Source organism: Pteropus vampyrus, unplaced genomic scaffold, assembly GCF_000151845.1.
Source record: "Pteropus vampyrus isolate Shadow unplaced genomic scaffold, Pvam_2.0 Scaffold180, whole genome shotgun sequence".
NCBI classification, from domain to species: domain Eukaryota; kingdom Metazoa; phylum Chordata; class Mammalia; order Chiroptera; family Pteropodidae; genus Pteropus; species Pteropus vampyrus.
This window is the reverse complement of record NW_011888961.1, coordinates 628,993-645,936: the sequence shown is the minus strand read 5'-3', so window position 1 is coordinate 645,936 and position 16,944 is coordinate 628,993. Positions and strand designations below refer to the sequence as shown.

Sequence of the window (16,944 nt, the reverse complement as noted above, 5' to 3'; positions counted from 1 at the left end):
CTTAACCTTGCATTTTGAATAGTTATTTACTAAACTTATCACTCAAGTTATATTTTAAATCCACTGAAGTCAGGGAGTTTGTCTTAAATATCTCTTTATCACCCATCACAGTGCCGATTATAAGGTGTTTAACAAACACACTTAATGAATTAAAGAATATGATAAACTATATTGAAATAAAATACATAAATGAAAATAGCCTGTAATAATTTTAATTTGTGAATCAGGCAGGACACTGCCCAAGTCGGTGGTTATCTGACACATTTCCCCAGTAATAGTTTCTATCTCACCTGAGAATAGGAAGTACCCTACATGTAAACATCGCTACAAGTCATCGTTCAGAGGTCATGCGTGTCCTTAGAGCCTGCGGCACTGGAATAGGGACACGGTATGAAGGTAAAGTCATAGAAACAAATATTTGCATAATTCTTCATGTCCCTTTTGTAAGATAAATCATCAGCACCTGTGTTGTGCTGGTATCATGATCATACAGGGATTATTGTTCATCGATTTTATCTTATGCATCTTATACTCAAAAGCAATTGATTATCAATGTACCAGATCTTTTTACTTTGTTAGATGAAGAGTGTAACCTCCATTGAGTACATGGGAAATGGAAGTTTCTAGAGTATGAGAATTTCAAAGGCTTATATGGCTAGTTAAGTGGGAGAGCCCATATGAACCTTTGAGTTCTGAGTTCTTAATCCACTGGTGTTCCTGTGACTCCCAGCTGTCCCCCTACTAACTGTAAATGTTATCATGACCAAAAAGTTAATGTTTGTGAAAGATTCATCACTGGACCTAGATAAAAGCTTGAATGGGGAGAAGTGTAACCTAAGATATACCTAATTAATGTTCTATAAGTTCTGGAGCATAATTTTATTACTACTTATTAACAGCACATTCTCTTGCATTTTGAAATCTGTAATTCTAATATAGAGACTAGAAACTTTTCATTACTGCCCTGAGTAGAATCAGTGTTTGTTGACTTTAATGGACTAGCACTTCTAGGGAGAGAAAAATAAAATGACACCTTCAGTGTCAGATCAAGGTCAGAGGGTAAAATTTATTATAATACATGTAAAGTGGAATTTTAGGTCATTACTGTAAAGCTACATATTCACAAAATTTTAGGTGAATTTTTTTCTTTTAATAATTTTATTTACATATAGTTACCATTAATCAAGCGAATTTTTAAAGTGAATTTTTCTGTATGTATCATGTCCCATTACAGAATGAATATGTAAATGAAGATGTCGATGCCAGAGTTATTGAATATGAAGATAACAGGCCCCTCCTAGACATGTTTCTGCAGAAGCCAATGGGTTTACTCTCCCTACTCGATGAAGAAAGTAGATTTCCCAAGGCTACTGACCAGACTCTCATAGGTGAGTCTTACATCCAGTATATCTATCATTTTCTGATACAGTCATGTAATTCTGAATGATTAAAAAATATTTTTAATTATTTGGGAGAAAATAGCTGTCACAAAGCCTGCCTGACTTTAAAGAAGAGGCTTTGGATCTAATACCTGAACCAGTGAATGTTTATCATAGGGTGAAATATTTAGTGACAAGTTAAACAGATTTAGATGTTGGCCTTTCCCTTACAATAGAGCCCCAACCATAAGATCTTGTGTCAGAAATGTCCTTAGAAATTATCCAGCACAAAATTAGAGATTGGAAGGCAAGGCAAAAGGATAGCTCAAGTATTTGGAAAGAATTAGCTTATGGGGAAGAAATAAATTCATCTGTGACATTCTAGTCATTTGTCTATTAGAGGAAAATAGCCTCAAATACCTTAATAATCTCTGAGTTACAGTACATTAATAAATGTTCTTGATAATAATCCCGAGTCATCAAAGAAATGTTAAACATATTGATTTTCTGTTTGAGAAGGCAGAGATGTGTATACTATATTTAAAAGATTATCATCTAAAATAAATGTTAAAATAAATTTCCTGCTCCTTAAATTAAAAAAAAAAAAAAAAAAAAATTTTTCGGCTAGCTGAAAAAATCATTTTTTATGGAACACCATATTCCCTGGTGGGAGGAGGTATTCATTATGTACCATCAATAACCTGCAGAAAATTTAGATTCACTTTCTCTCATTTATTTTCGGTGATATAGAGTCTGTTACTTACCATTCAATCAGTGGTGTTGCTTCCTTCTGACTCACTGATTGGTTTATTTTCTCCTGTAACTGGGCAATACTAATGGGGAAAAAAAGAACCTCAAGATTGTGGGGGAAATCACTTCACAGCAGTCACTTGATTTTAATGTTAAACATTCCTTCTCAGACAAGGCATAAAAAGTAACTGCCTTTATGATCTTAACGTGTTTCCTATGTAATCAACACTATAGTTCCTCTAATAGAGAAGAGAGAAAACGCCCAATTTCTAGGCCCATGGCTTCACTTCAGACTGTGTTTCATGAACCTCTGATTAGTCAGTCTCCAGTCATTCCCTCCCTCTCAAAATGTGGTCTCCAAACCGGGAACATCAGCATCATCTGAGAACTTGCTAGCAATGTAACTTCTTGGATCCCATTCCGGACCTACTGAGTCAGAAACCTTGGGAGCAGGATCCTGCAATCTGTGTTTTAATAGGCCTTACAGAGTGCTTGCTAAGGTTTGAGAGCCACTGCTCTAAATCATAATGGAATGGTAAAATTCATGATCTTGAGTTTTCCTTTGCCATATATAATTATATTTCAAATCTGCTTATATGAACTATGTAAATTTTTCTTTTTTGACTGCATGTTGTCCATTTTATGGTGAAAGAGGTGATTCTGTCAATATTTGTTGAGGATCTCCTACATGCTTGATATTGGAGTTCAATTTTTTTTTTTCTGTAGAAAAATTTGAAGGTAACCTAAAATCACAGTACTTCTGGAAGCCCAAAAGAATGGAACTTAGTTTTGGAATTCACCATTTTGCAGGAAAGGTAAGAACTTTGAAGAACTATGACTGAGTTTCTCTTTAGTCTTTCATCGAATAATAAGGGTAAAGATCAACATGAAAATTATGGCCCAAAATATTTGTAGATGATTACAATGAGATAGCTATTCATTTCTGCCCGTGTCTGGCCCTACCTGACTCTGCTCTCCAACATCCTACAATCTGTCCTGTCATTTTTCAACCGTTTCTATTCCAAGACATCCACTTCTAACATCTGTCTTGAACAGGTAAAAAAAAAAAAAAAAAAAAAAATCATTTTCTTAGTTCAACAAACACAAAGTGATAGTTATTCTAAAGGAATTTTTATTAAGACACTAAGGGAAAACAAGAAAAGAAAGAGACAAGCTTCTGATCTTGACATCCGGCTTTGGGTGAGATGGGCCGGCAATGGGCCCTTACTTTTTTCTTCTTTTAATGGTAACTGGGAACCTTTACTCTATACTGCCTTTTTCAAACCTTAGGTGCTTCTCTCTCCACTGCAGCCTTTGACTCTCTTCCCTCCCAACAAGAGGAGGTACCAGGCTGGAGGTATGGTCAGATAACTGAGCTAACCTAGATAGAGAATTGGTTAATGGACTGTTATGCATTTAGACAAAGAAGTGTTTATGTGTTGACAGATACCCATTCCCACACCAGAGCAAAGCTCAGAGCCCAGAGGATACTTTCCTTCCCTTCTATAGAATTTAACGGGTCATTCCCTCACAATGACGTTATAAATGTTGGAGGACTAAGAAGATATACCAAAATCATGAAAGAATGCGATGAATTAGAAGTACATCAAATAAAATAATGCAGAATCTTGAACATTCTAGTTTACTAGAAATATATTTCACAAACTTCAATATTCCACAGATTTTTGTCATTGAAAAAAAAATGTACCCTAACTATTTATAGTTATAGCCTTTTTCACGATTTTTAGCATGTGATTTTCCAAAGAAACCTCCTTTAAAACATCCATTAAGAAATGCCTATGGTCGTTTTATCCAGTTTTTAATAAATGTTTTATTCTGCTTGGGCTGACATAACAAAAATACCACAGGCAGGCTTAACCAACAGACATTTATTTTTACAGTTCTGGAGACTAAAAGTTCAAGACCAAGGTTCCAGTAGGGTTGGTGTCTGTGAGGCCTCTCTTCCTGGTTTACAGACAGGCCTGCCTTCTTGCTGTATTCTCATATCCCTTTCCTCTGTGTACATGGAGGGGTAGAGAGAGAGAGAGAGAGAGATCTCTGGTGTGTCTTTCTCTTCTTATAAAGACATTAGCCCTATCGGATTAGGACCCTACCCTTATGACCTCATTTAACCTTAAATACATCCATCACGATCTTATCTCCAAACATAGTCACATTAGAGATTAGGATTCAACATACTAAGTATGGAAGGACACAATTCAGTCCATAACCATATTGAATCATCCTGCAGAAATCTTTGGTTTATACTGATCTTTAGAAAGCCTTAGTTATTTAGAAGTGCCAGAAACATAAACACGCACTGTATACTTAGACCACAGTACTACTGAGACAAAAATCTATAATGGCCAATCTACTGCAGTGAATCAATTGTCATAGAAATGAGAATGTCTGGATGGCCCCAGTGTGCTTCCTCTACGCTACTCCCAACCCTCCAAATAGAGAAAGGAAACACCAAATTTCCAACATAATAAATGGGAGGAATCAAACTTCTTTTATCATTTCAACCCAGATAAAATCTGTGAGACACAAATTCTTCTATGACAAAATTTACTGTAAACCTGGAGAGGTTTGCTTTTCCAACCAAGTCGTAAGGGGCTACCTTTATAAATCTTTGTATACCTGTCACTTAGCACAGAGTAAGCTCTCAATCAATATATTAATGATGATAATGATGATGATGATGACAACGATGATGATAATTCATGGTGATATTTATTGTAATAATGATAGCATAATTTATCAACAGGTCCTCTATAATGCAACTGGGTTCTTAGCTAAAAATAGAGACTCCCTTCCAACTGATATTGTGCTACTTTTGAGATCATCAGAAAATAGTGTAATTCGGCAACTAGTCAACCACCCTCTGACAAAAACAGGTAAGCTAAGACAATTTCCTTTAAATGAGAAGATTTTTCAGAGCCAAGTAAGTAGTTTCTGACTGATTTTCATGAGTACAATCCTCGGTTGTTCATGTTGGTTTGATTTTGGCTCATCAAATATGCAATTATTAATATCCTCTGCCCAGATCATCGGAAGAAAATAATAAAATATAAAGAAGCTAGATTTTCAAAAGTGTTTGAAGCATACACCAGAAAATATGGTGGCATCCTAACTACTCATTGGGAGAATACATTCGCCTGCAGAGGGTTCAGAATTTGCTAATATTTCAGGAGTGGGCAGCTTTTGGGTGGTTCTTTGAGGTTCTCCAGGTTTAATGAGCTCTGCTTTATTGGTTAAAAACTCACATCACTTTGTTCCATCTAACTGTACAAACTTGCACTTAAAAAATATTTTTTTTACTTTTTTAAGTAGAATAAATGTAGTTTGGGTTGTTTTTCTTTATTGGAGTTTAAAATCATTCTCTACATCTCTTTTTTCATAGTTTTATTGGAGTATAACTAACATGATAAACAGCACATATTTTAGGCAGTAAAATTTGATGAATTTTTGACATACATAAACACCTATAAAACCATCATCACGATCAATTTTTGACATACATAAACACCTATAAAACCATCATCACGATCAGTAGCGAACCTACTTATCACCCCCAAATGATGTACCTCGTGATGCTTTATAATCTTTCCCTATACCCCTCCCTGCCCTATCCAATTTTTCTAGCATCATTTATTGAAAAGATTGTTCTTTTCTCCATTGAACTTTTTTTGGCACTAAAATCAATTGACTATATATGTAGAGGTCTATTTCTTGACTCTCTACTGTGTGTCACTTCTATTTATCTTTATGCCAGTAATGCATGTCTTGATTACAGTGGCTTTATAAAAAAAATTGTGAAATCAGATAGTGTAAATAAATACCCAACTCTGTTCTCCTTTCTCAGAGTTGATTAGGCAGTTATAATTCCTTTGCTTTTCCACATAACTTTTAGAATGAGCTTGTCAACTTTTACTAAAAATCCTGGTGAGACTTTATTGGGATGTACTGAAGCTATTGGATTAATTTTGAAAGAAATTATATATTCACAATATTGGGGCTTCTAATTAGGAAGCACAATGTAACGCTCCATTGATTTAAGTCTTCTTTAATTTCTCAGCAATATTTTGTAGTTTTTATTATACAAGTCTTGCACATCTTTTGTCAAATTATCTGCTAGTATATCACGTTTTAAGCTATTATAAATGGTTATTTTTAATTCAATTTCCGTCTGTTGTTGAATGGAAATCCAACTGATTTTTGTTTGTTCATCTTTTTCCCTGCAATGTTGCTAAACTCATTTATTAGAGTAGTTATTTTTTTTGTAACTCCTATAGAATGTCCTACATAGATGGTCATGTCATTCGTGATAATTTACCCTTTTCCATTCTGTTCACTTTTTATTTCTTCATCTTGCCTGGTTACACTGACTAGAATCACCAATGCAGTGTTGAATACAAGTGTCAGGAGTGAACATTCTTGCCTTATTCCTGATCTTGGGGAGAGAGAGCATTCAGTTTTTCCCCATTAACTGTGTTAATTGTAGGTTTTGCATAGATGTCCTTTATCAGGAGGAGGAAGTTACTTTCTAGTCCTAGTTTGCTGAGTTTGTATCAGACATGCATGTTTGAATTTTGTCAAATGCCTTTTCTGCATCTACTGAGATGATTAATTGTTTATCTTTTCCCATAAACATGTTGTTACATTGATTGATTTTTTAATGTTATACCTACTTTTCATTCCTGGGAAAAACTCAACATGGTCATGATGTATTGGACATTTTATGTGTTGTCTGATTCAATTTGCTAACATTTTGTTAAGAATTTTTATATCTATGTTCATGAGGGATATTGGACTGTAGTTTTCTTTTCTTCTAATTGTTTTCTGATTTTGGAATCGGAGTAATGTTGGCCTCATAAAATGAATTGAGATTTATTGCCTCCTCTTCAATTTTCAGAAAAAGTAAAATGAGTATTATTTCTTTCTAAATTGCTTTGTAGAATTCACCAGTGAAGCAATCTGGGCCTGAAGTGGTTTTTGTGAGAAGGTTTTAAACTACAAATTTAATTTCCTTAATAAATATAAGGCTACTTAAATTATCTAATTTTTTGAATAAGTTTTAGTGGATCGTGTCTTTTAGAAATTTATTCATCTATGTAATCAAATTTATTGACATAAAGTTGATTATAATATTTCCTTATTATCCTTTTAATATCTGTAGATCTTAAAGTTATGTCATCTCATCTCACTCATCCCTAATATTGATAATTTGTGTCCTCTCTCATTTTATTCTTGATGGATTTTCTAGAACTTATCTATTTTATTGTTTTATTGATACTCTCTATTGGTTTTGCTAGTTTATTGTTTTATTGATACTCTCTATTGGTTTTGCTTTTTATTTTGTGGACATATATATATTTGCTTTTATTTTTATTACCTTCTGTTTACTTTGGGTACTCTGTCATTTTTCTAATTTCTAGAGTGAAAACTTTAGGTCAATGATTTAAGAAAATGTTTCTTCTTTACTAATATAGGAACTTATATGGATTATTTACATCATATTTAATTTCTAAATATGTTGGGATTTTCTAGATATCTTTTTGTTATGGACTTCTGATTTAATTACATAGAGCTCAGAAAGCATACTTTGTATGATTTAGTACATTTAATTTTATTGGAACATTTTATGGCTCAGAATATGACCTGTCTTGTTTTACGTTTCATTGGCACTTGAAAATAACGTGTTTTCTGCTGTTGTTAGGTGAAATGTTCTAGAAATGTCAATTAGGTTAACTTGGTTGCTAATATTGATCAAATCTTCTGTATTCTTACTGGTTTTCTCTCTCCTGGTTCTATCAGTTACTGAGAGAGTTTTGAAATATCTACTGTCATTATCAATTTATCTATTTTTCCTTTCATTTCAATCAGTTTTTGTTTTATGTATTTTTAAGGTCTATTATTAGATACATAAAAATTTTCATTTGTTTTATCTTCTTGATGGGTAGACCCCTTTATTATTATTAAATGACTCTTTTTTATCCTTGGTCATATTCTTTGTTCTGAAATCTACTTTGCCTGATATTAATATGGAGACTCCAACTTTCTTATGATTAGTGATTGAATGGAATATCTTTTTTTATACCCTTATTTCAACTTCTCTTTGTGTTTATTTAGAGTGGTTTTTTTGTAGTTGGCTCTTGCTTTTAAATTCCAATCTGACAATCTCTGCCTTTTAATTGTGATGATCAAACCATTTACATTTCATGTGATTAATGATATGATTGGGTTTGACTCTACCATCTTGCTGTTCATTTGATAGTAATGTTGGTTACAGATGATCTTCTTCCCAAGCTTTACCTGGGGTCCCCCTCCGTGCTTTTCAGCTTAAAACCTCTTCAGATTGCTGGAGCAATCATAGGTTTCACCTCATTTGTTTCCCCACTCTCGGGGATCAATGTTCTATACTGCTTGATGCACAAGGTATAAAAACCATTTTTTTCTCCAGAAATAATGTATGCTTCTACTTATATGAGATAGTCAAAATCATTGAGACAGAAAGTAGAATGGTAGTGGCCATGGCCTGGGAAAGGGGAGAATGGGAAGTGAGTATTTAGTGGGTATAGAGTCTCAGTTTCATGAGATGAAAGAGCTATGGAGATGGATGGCAGTGAATGGATTTAATACCACTCACCTGTACACTTTAAAATGGTTAAGGTGCTAAATTTTATGTTATGTGGATTTTATCACAATAAAAAAAGGGAAAGGGAAAAAAATGTTCCATATATTTTGTATGTTTTTAGTTGTTTCAGTTAACCCAGTCTGTTACTTTATCTCACCCAGAAGCAAAAGCCTTCAGTTTTTATTTTAACAATTGTTATTTCTTTCTATATCTACCTACAGCATCTATGCATATAACTTCATGTTTTTCACCCTTATAAAATATGAAACCAGGTTTTCAATCCTATGTTATGTCTCCTATCAGCAGAACAGTTCTCTACTTGAAGGGAAGAACTTCACAGTCAAAAGGTGTTTTATAACTAACTTAGAACCTCAATGCTACCAAAGTCACCTAGATTTGCAAATATATAATAATAATAATAATAACAACAACAACAATAATAGATAACTTTGTTTAGAAATTAAATTGTGCTAGGCACTGTGCTAAGTTCTTTCATTTGCTCCTAACAAAAACACTCTGAGGAGAAACTGCTTTTACAGATGAGACTTCGAGGCTTGGAAATGTTGAGTGGCTTTTGCCATGTTGCCCCACAGAAGTAGGCTTGAAAATTCGAGTTCTTCAATTTTATGTTGTGCTGTCTCCAAGATTCTGAAGTAACTATGGCCCTTTCCATATATGACTTCAAGTATGAAATAGGATTCAGCCATTACTAAAGGAAAATCTCGCACAATTCCTTGCAGCTCATTTCGCTAGTTTGGTTTATCACAAGTTTGTTCGTCAGGTCAACTCTAAAAGCAAACGATATATTTTCGCAAATTAAGATTTATGCTAATTTTGATTCCTATCGAAAGCATAGATGAATTTTTAAAAGACTTTCATTTATTTTTTTGTTAAGTTACTTGATTACTAATGTATACATTTTGTTGAAGTGAAATTATTAATCCTTTTCTAAATTTCCTCTAGCTTTTACTTTTCGGGTAAACTTAAATTTTTAGTTCTTGTTTGGCTAATCGTATGTAATAGTATCTATTAAGTAATGAGTCCATTCTCATCGATGTGCTACTAGCATTTTATATATTTATCATGCTTCTAAGAAATCTCCAAATCTGTGATAACTTTTTCTAAAACTCTCTGGTCATCCAAATTAATTAATTCATTAATTAGAAGAGAAAGTCCCGAAACTGCCCATCTGGAGATCATCTGTTACTATTTCCATCCACTCTGCTGTACTCAGTAAGTTTCACGTTTGAGGAGCGAACAGTGAAGTGTGCAGCTTCAGCCCAGCATGAAAGCCATTGCACACACCTATCTCAGCACTTTTCCTGGAGTAACGAGGGAAGGGAGGGCAGTGAACAGAGCAGAGGCACCACCAGCCACATCCCAGGCAGCCTTCCTTCCTGCGCCATCTTCTCAGAGCCAGCCTTTGACAATCACAAAAACATGAAGCCTTTGCCAAAAACCTGTAGGTTCTGCTTAAAACCTAAGAGAATGAGAATAAAGAGAAATAATCTTTCTGACGTAATACTGGGTTCTGGAGATGTTTCTTATTTATTTATTTATTCATTAGTTTTATTTATTTATTTTTTATTATGGTGACATTGGTTAACAAAATCCAGTAAGTTTCAGGTGTACAACTTAACAGTAAGGCATATATATTTATTTCCTTGCGTTGGAGATGTTTCAAATGTTGATATTAGGATGATAAATTCTTGGATTGTGGATTCATTGATTTATTGTGCTTGATGTGGGTGGGAAAGGAGTGAAAACGAACGCACATTTCCAGGCGCCTACCATGTGCCAGGCGTGCTATCACATGTCATCAAAATTCTATGAGGTAAGCATCATTATCCCTATTTTATGGATTCAAACTACAACTCCGAGACTAAATAAGTGACCCACAGATAACCCAAGTACCAAAGCTGATTCGAACCCAAGTCTTTCTGGTCATTATTCCAAGGTTATTATTTCTACACTATGTCATCATTTTTTCATGGCCTTGGATCGTGAGCATTTATACAACCCTAGCACTGTGCACATATTTATAAAAGGTAGAAAATGTCCATGGCGGCCAGCCACACTCAATTCGCTTATAACCACTTCATATAAATTAACGATCCACGCAACTTTTAAAGCCCATTGGAAAGCTTTTCTTTGTGTTAAAGAAAATCTCAGATGCCATTTAACACACACAAAACAGAAGCAAATTGCTCCCTTTATCATAATCACTTCATATCGTGTAGCGATTAAAAGGAAACCCAACACTTAACTCTATCTTTTGTATTCTCCAAACTGGATCTTTTTTTCCTGAATTAAAATTTTGTTATAAATTTTCACATATTATTTTATTTCTAAGTTTTTCAACAAATAGTTAACCAAGCATGTAAGTATGAATATCATGGGATCAACATTTTTTAACATTTAAGTAAATGGAGAAAATCTTCTGGCTATTAAGGATTCCAAAAGGTATATTAATTTTATCTAAATTCCCATAGGTAATCTGCCACATTCTAAAACTAAAAATATGATAAACTATCAAATGAGAACTTCAGAAAAATCGGTCAACCTGACAAAGGTAAGGAAATGTGTTTTTCATGGCAATGAGTCTAAAAATCTACCTTTGCAATGGCAATATTTGTGTGCTCCTAAGAGTGAACAGCCTTTGCCTTAGTTTTTCTCCCTTTGATCTTTTTTTCTGTTTAAACAGATATTTATGTTATGTTCATATTACCACTAGTCACTAAAATAATCATGTATTTCTGATATATTCCTAAGTCTTCATTTATGTTACAGCTTTAATGTTACTATGAGACCCACTAAAAATGTGTCAGCTAAAATCAGAGATATTCACATTCTGGGCAAGACCAATTCAGATTCCATGAGTAGACAAAACAAAGTAAAAATATCAATGACATTTTGCTGTTTTACATATTCAAATGCCTAGACTATGATAACTAGAAGGAAAAATTCCATGTGCTCCCTGCAAATCATAAAGTACAATCAGTAATGAAGTTCCACTGTCTTCTTTGGTCTTAGGGTGAAACTGGAGAAACCACACGTCATGCCAGAGAGACGACCAACATGAAAACACAAACGGTTGCATCATATTTTAGAGTAAGATACTAAGTTATGGTGTGTTGTGCTTAGGGATATTATTTATTCTAAATAAGAGCGATAGATCAAAAGCTAGTAACAAATATCGGAGTGCTATTCGCAAAAGAATTTTTATCGTATCTCACTATTTTTTAGATATAGAATATATTAGAGTATGCCGTCAAAAACCTGTGGATTCATTTACTTGTATTTCACATGTAAAATTATTATATACTAGGTCAGTCTTAATGGAGGTCTATACTCGCATTAAAATTTGTCCATAGAACCAAGTGCATTTCTACCAGAATAAAACTTAAAAGGGGCAGTTTTTTTTTTTTTTAATTCAATGCTATGATAACTAGCAATGCTCTTTCTCACTCATAATTTTAAGATAGACAGATGGGACAAGGTTGAGCATCCATCTTCATTCTAAATCTTTCTGTACATAGACAAACTGAAAACGTGTGTGCGTGCGTGCGTGCGTGTGTCTGTGTGCGTGTGTGTGTCTGTGTGTGTGTGTGTGTGTGTGTGTATAAAACCAGTGTTGGAATGGGGAAAGGAGAAGCACAGTAACATGCCAAGGAAGTGAGTCGCTGTATCTTTAGCATATGATCAAGTGACCTTTCTTCCTTGGACAATATGGGAGAAAGAAAAGAGCTTAATTTTCTCTATGCTCTAAGGAGTTCTAGATACCCATGCCCTCATTACTGATCTCAGTTCTTGTTTATCTCTTCTGATAAGATCATATTAACTAGCCAATAAAAATTAAGAAAATGCCACCTAAAACTTGGAAATTATTAATAGTATAATTTAATGTGGGGAAAGGGGAGGATATTGGATTAAATTTATTAAAAGTGCTCAGTGAATAAACCCGGTTCCCTAACAGAATCACAAAATACTTTTAGAAATAGCTGGATAGCTTTATTAAATGTTTTTCAAGTCCTAAGCTTATAGCAGACAGTGTGTGTTTAATCATTTTTGAGTAGCACCCATTATATTTATACCCTTAATATTTCATGTTTGCTGCGGATACAGTCACATTACATCAGGGCTGCAGCACAGCTGAATCCCCAAGAATATTTACAAACAGATTATTTCCTTTTTTTTAAAACGAGCTATCCAAACTCTATGTGTTTGTTTAAATCATTAGTTCATAAAATTGTTTTACTCTTCAATTTGAAATGAAAAGCGATAGAAGATAATTCCATGTAGTATGCAAAGTATTCTTAAAGTTATTTTTTACTCTGCAGAGAACAATGACCATAGTGTAACACTCTGCCTTGGTCTCTAAGAAAAGCCAGTGCCTAAATTACAGTGACCTTTTTCTCAGCTTGCCAAGAGACATGTAAACCACCTTCACACCTGACAGATGTGTGCATGGCTAAAGGAATGATGACTCACTACCAAATGTAATGAACAGTGGCTCCAAAGTGACAGACCCAGCTGTTTGAAGATCACATCTGAGACTGAGTGCCCAAGAGGAAGCCATGCAAATCCAGTGCTGTGTCAGTTACCCAATTCCAGCATTTGGTTTGCATTGGCCTTAGAGCTTAGGCTTTTATATTTCAGACACTAAAAGAGATACAGCCATCAACAGCTGTCAACGTCCAGGCATTCATTACCTGGCCAACAAATTGTATCCTGGTCTCTAACACACTAGTTTTCTGGGATTCCACTTTTAGTTGAACCATGATTAGCCTAATATATTATACTTAGTTAATTAGCTACTAGTTCATTATATTTAGCAGATTAGCTACAGCTCTAATAAGGTATTGCTGCAGAATATAGTTTTCACATCTATGTAATATTAAAAATTCTAAAATAAATAAGAAAATTATCAATCCAGAGCAGATTCGAGTGCTTAAATGGACCTGCTTATTTTTATAACTATATCCTATATATTAAATTGCAGTAGCTTCTCAGTTTTTATTTTAAACCGGGAGATGATTCTGACAGGGATTAAAGTGTTTATTTTCATACTTTAAAGAAATTAGAGTTGGACAAGGAAATTAAGCAAGAAAGTAGATTGTGTGCCTAATTGTTATAACTTGGCAAGTTTCCTGAGAGGATATAATTACCTACAAACTATATCAAAAATAATGGTTTCTATCTATTAAAGCTGCCTTTAGAATTTACAGGCAGCCTTTGAATAGCTAAGATCCAAGTTATTGCCTCTGCATTTTTATGAATAAATCTGCGTTTTTAAAAATATATTATAAATGAAATTTTTACTGTGAATTAATGTATGTGTAACATTCAGTTTTCAGATTTCTTTTTTTCTTATAATAAAAAGATCTGCAAGCTCATAAATTTTCATGTGCTACACTGGGAAATTTATTTTTGTTTCCTATTATAGTATTCCCTGATGGATTTGTTATCTAAAATGGTGGTGGGTCAACCTCATTTTGTCCGTTGCATCAAACCAAATAATGAACGTCAAGCAAGAAAATACGACAAAGAGAAAGTTCTGCTACAGCTTCGCTACACAGGAATTCTGGAAACAGCAAGAATTCGAAGGCTAGGATACTCACATCGGATACTTTTTGCTAACTTTATAAAGCGGTACGTGGATTTCTTTTTAAGTTTCCATTGCCATTTATATAAAAAGGTCTTCAGAAGAATTATAGGAACCAAAATAGGCATTCTGGGAAGGAGCCATTTTGTTCATGCGAAGGATTATGCATTGAAAGAGAAAAATAGCTGGATGTTTCTCTTGTTAGCTGAGAGATTTGGTGTGTGACAGCAGAGGATATGTCATTGGCAGCATGATTGAGAGACCTGAGCTTCTGTACTGAGAAACTGAAGGATCCAGTTCTCGTCCTAGCTCTGCCACTTCCTCTGTGACCATGGCCTATATACCAGTGATTCTCAATGAGGGGATACTCAAAGGATATTTGTTAATGTCTGGAGGCATTTTGGGTTGTCACAACTGGTGGGATCGGGAAGGGGGTGCTGCTGGCATCTACTGGGTAGAGAACAGGGATCCTGCTAAACGTCTGAAAATGCCCAGCAGAACCTCATTACAACAAATAATTATCCAACCTAAGAAGGATACAGAACTGCATTTTCCTTATCTAATAAATCTGCCATGACCACCTGATGGAATTGTTACAAGAATCTAATGAGATAGTGTCTCTAAAGGTGATTTAGGACAGGGGTCCCCAACCCCTAGGCTATGGACCAGTACCGGTCTTTGGCCTATTAGGAACCGGGTTGCACAGCAGGTGAGTGGCTGGCAAGCCAGCGAAGCTTCATCTGTATTTGCAGCTGCTCCCCAGTGCTAGCATCACCGCCTCAGCTCCACCTCAGGCATTGTATTCTCATAGGAGCTCCGGTCCCTGGTGCCAAAAAGGTTGGGGACTGCCGATTTAAAAGACATAAAGAATCAATTGGGTATAAGGAGTTCTTTCTGATATTTGAGATTAATGTAAAATGAATTAAGCTATAAATTAATTTCATTAAGTAATACATTAATGGTGATGTAGAGGTTCAATATCTTATGTATTTAATATTTTAAACGCTCATGTTTCTGATGTTTACTAATTCTATGATTTTTATAGCCATTAAACTTGAACTTTCAATTTTCAAAAGAGAGGTCTATTACAATTTTAGGGTGAAACTTAGCATTTGAGGAATTCTCCATATGTAACATTCTCTGGCTTTTTTCAGAGTATATAAATTAAGATTAAGAACAAAACAAAGTTTTGTGATTGTACAATAAACTGATTTCTAACTCCCTCCTCCCACCAAAACAAAACAAAATATTGTCATGTCTTATGTCAAGCATTCTTTTACTTGGAATAATCAAGACCTTTACTAAATGGAGTGAGAATTCTAACTCTCCTTGTAAATTTTCATATTTTCAGCAATTCATGGTAGCTCTGGATTCTTTTTTTTCTTTAGAGACTGAGGAAAGAAAATAAAAGGTATTCATTTGAAGTGCTTTGAAATAAGGAAAATCTTACTGCATTTTTATGATGGAGAGCAAAATTACATAAATATGGTGACTTTCGTATTGGCAAATTCTTTATAGTAGTTTAAGGCAGACTTTAAAAATTCAAGTTTTAGAGTTCAGAAGTACAGCCAGCATCTAATCACTGATGTCACTTCTCAATTTAAGAACCCAATTTAAGAACCGAAGCTAAGAAATAAAAAATATTATAATTTCGTATTGGCCAATAGGTAATTCTTCATTCTGTACATGAAAACAGGTAACCCAAAAGTACTTGATAACAGAGGAGTTTCAAATTTCAAGTTAAAAATTGACCTTATTATACTTTTCATTTTTAAAGAGAAGAGTAGATCTTTAACTTGCTTAAATATTAATATAAGTAACATTAATATAATATTGATATAAGTATCCTTATATTTTAGTGACTTTTATGTACAAGGCATCGTGCTACTCACTGTAGGAAATACTGAATTTTTTTTCTTTGATTTTCAGTGTCCTTTAATGTTTTCTTTTTTATTATTATTTTTATTTTTATTAGTTTCAAATATACAGTACATTGGTTAGACATTTATATAGTTTATAAAATGATCCCCCTAATTGCTCCTTCTCTCCTCTGGTTTTCCACCTAGCCATTACATTAATGCTGACCGCATTCCCTGTGCTGTGCTCCCCATCCCCATGACCATCTATCAACTACTACTTTGTACTTCTTTAACCCTTCACTTCATTCTCCTAGACCCCCAAACCCCAACCCCTATGTCCATCACCAAATTGTCCTCTATATTTGTGAGTCGGTTTTTGATTAGTTTGTTCTTTTTGTTCCTTAGATTCTGTATATAACTGAAATCATATGGTATTTGTCTTTCTCTGTCTGGCTTATTTTACTCAGCATAATATCCTCTAGGTCCATCCATGTCGTTGCAAATGGTAGGATTTCATTTTTTTTTAAATGGCTGAGTAATATTCCATTGTATATATGAAGCATAACTTCTTTATCTAATCATCTGTTGATGGGCATTTAGGTTGCTTCTGTATCTTGACTATTGTAAATTGTGCTGCCATGAATATTGAGGTGCATAGATCTTTATGAATTATTGTTTTGGTTTTTTGGGGTGATAAATACCCAGAAGTGCAAT

General features: G+C 34.2%; 1 protein-coding gene across 1 annotated transcript in view; it reads left to right on the top strand.

Moving 5' to 3' along the window:
- The window catches only part of MYO3A (myosin IIIA), a 179,249-nt gene that overhangs the window by 118,572 nt on the left and 43,733 nt on the right, over positions 1 to 16,944 (top strand). Inside the window, exons 18-23 of the mRNA XM_011371026.2 lie at positions 1,235 to 1,388; positions 2,856 to 2,944; positions 4,897 to 5,026; positions 11,259 to 11,338; positions 11,800 to 11,877; positions 14,213 to 14,418. Of these exons, the coding sequence (XP_011369328.1) occupies positions 1,235 to 1,388; positions 2,856 to 2,944; positions 4,897 to 5,026; positions 11,259 to 11,338; positions 11,800 to 11,877; positions 14,213 to 14,418 (737 nt within the window). The remainder of the gene's footprint in view (positions 1 to 1,234; positions 1,389 to 2,855; positions 2,945 to 4,896; positions 5,027 to 11,258; positions 11,339 to 11,799; positions 11,878 to 14,212; positions 14,419 to 16,944) is intronic.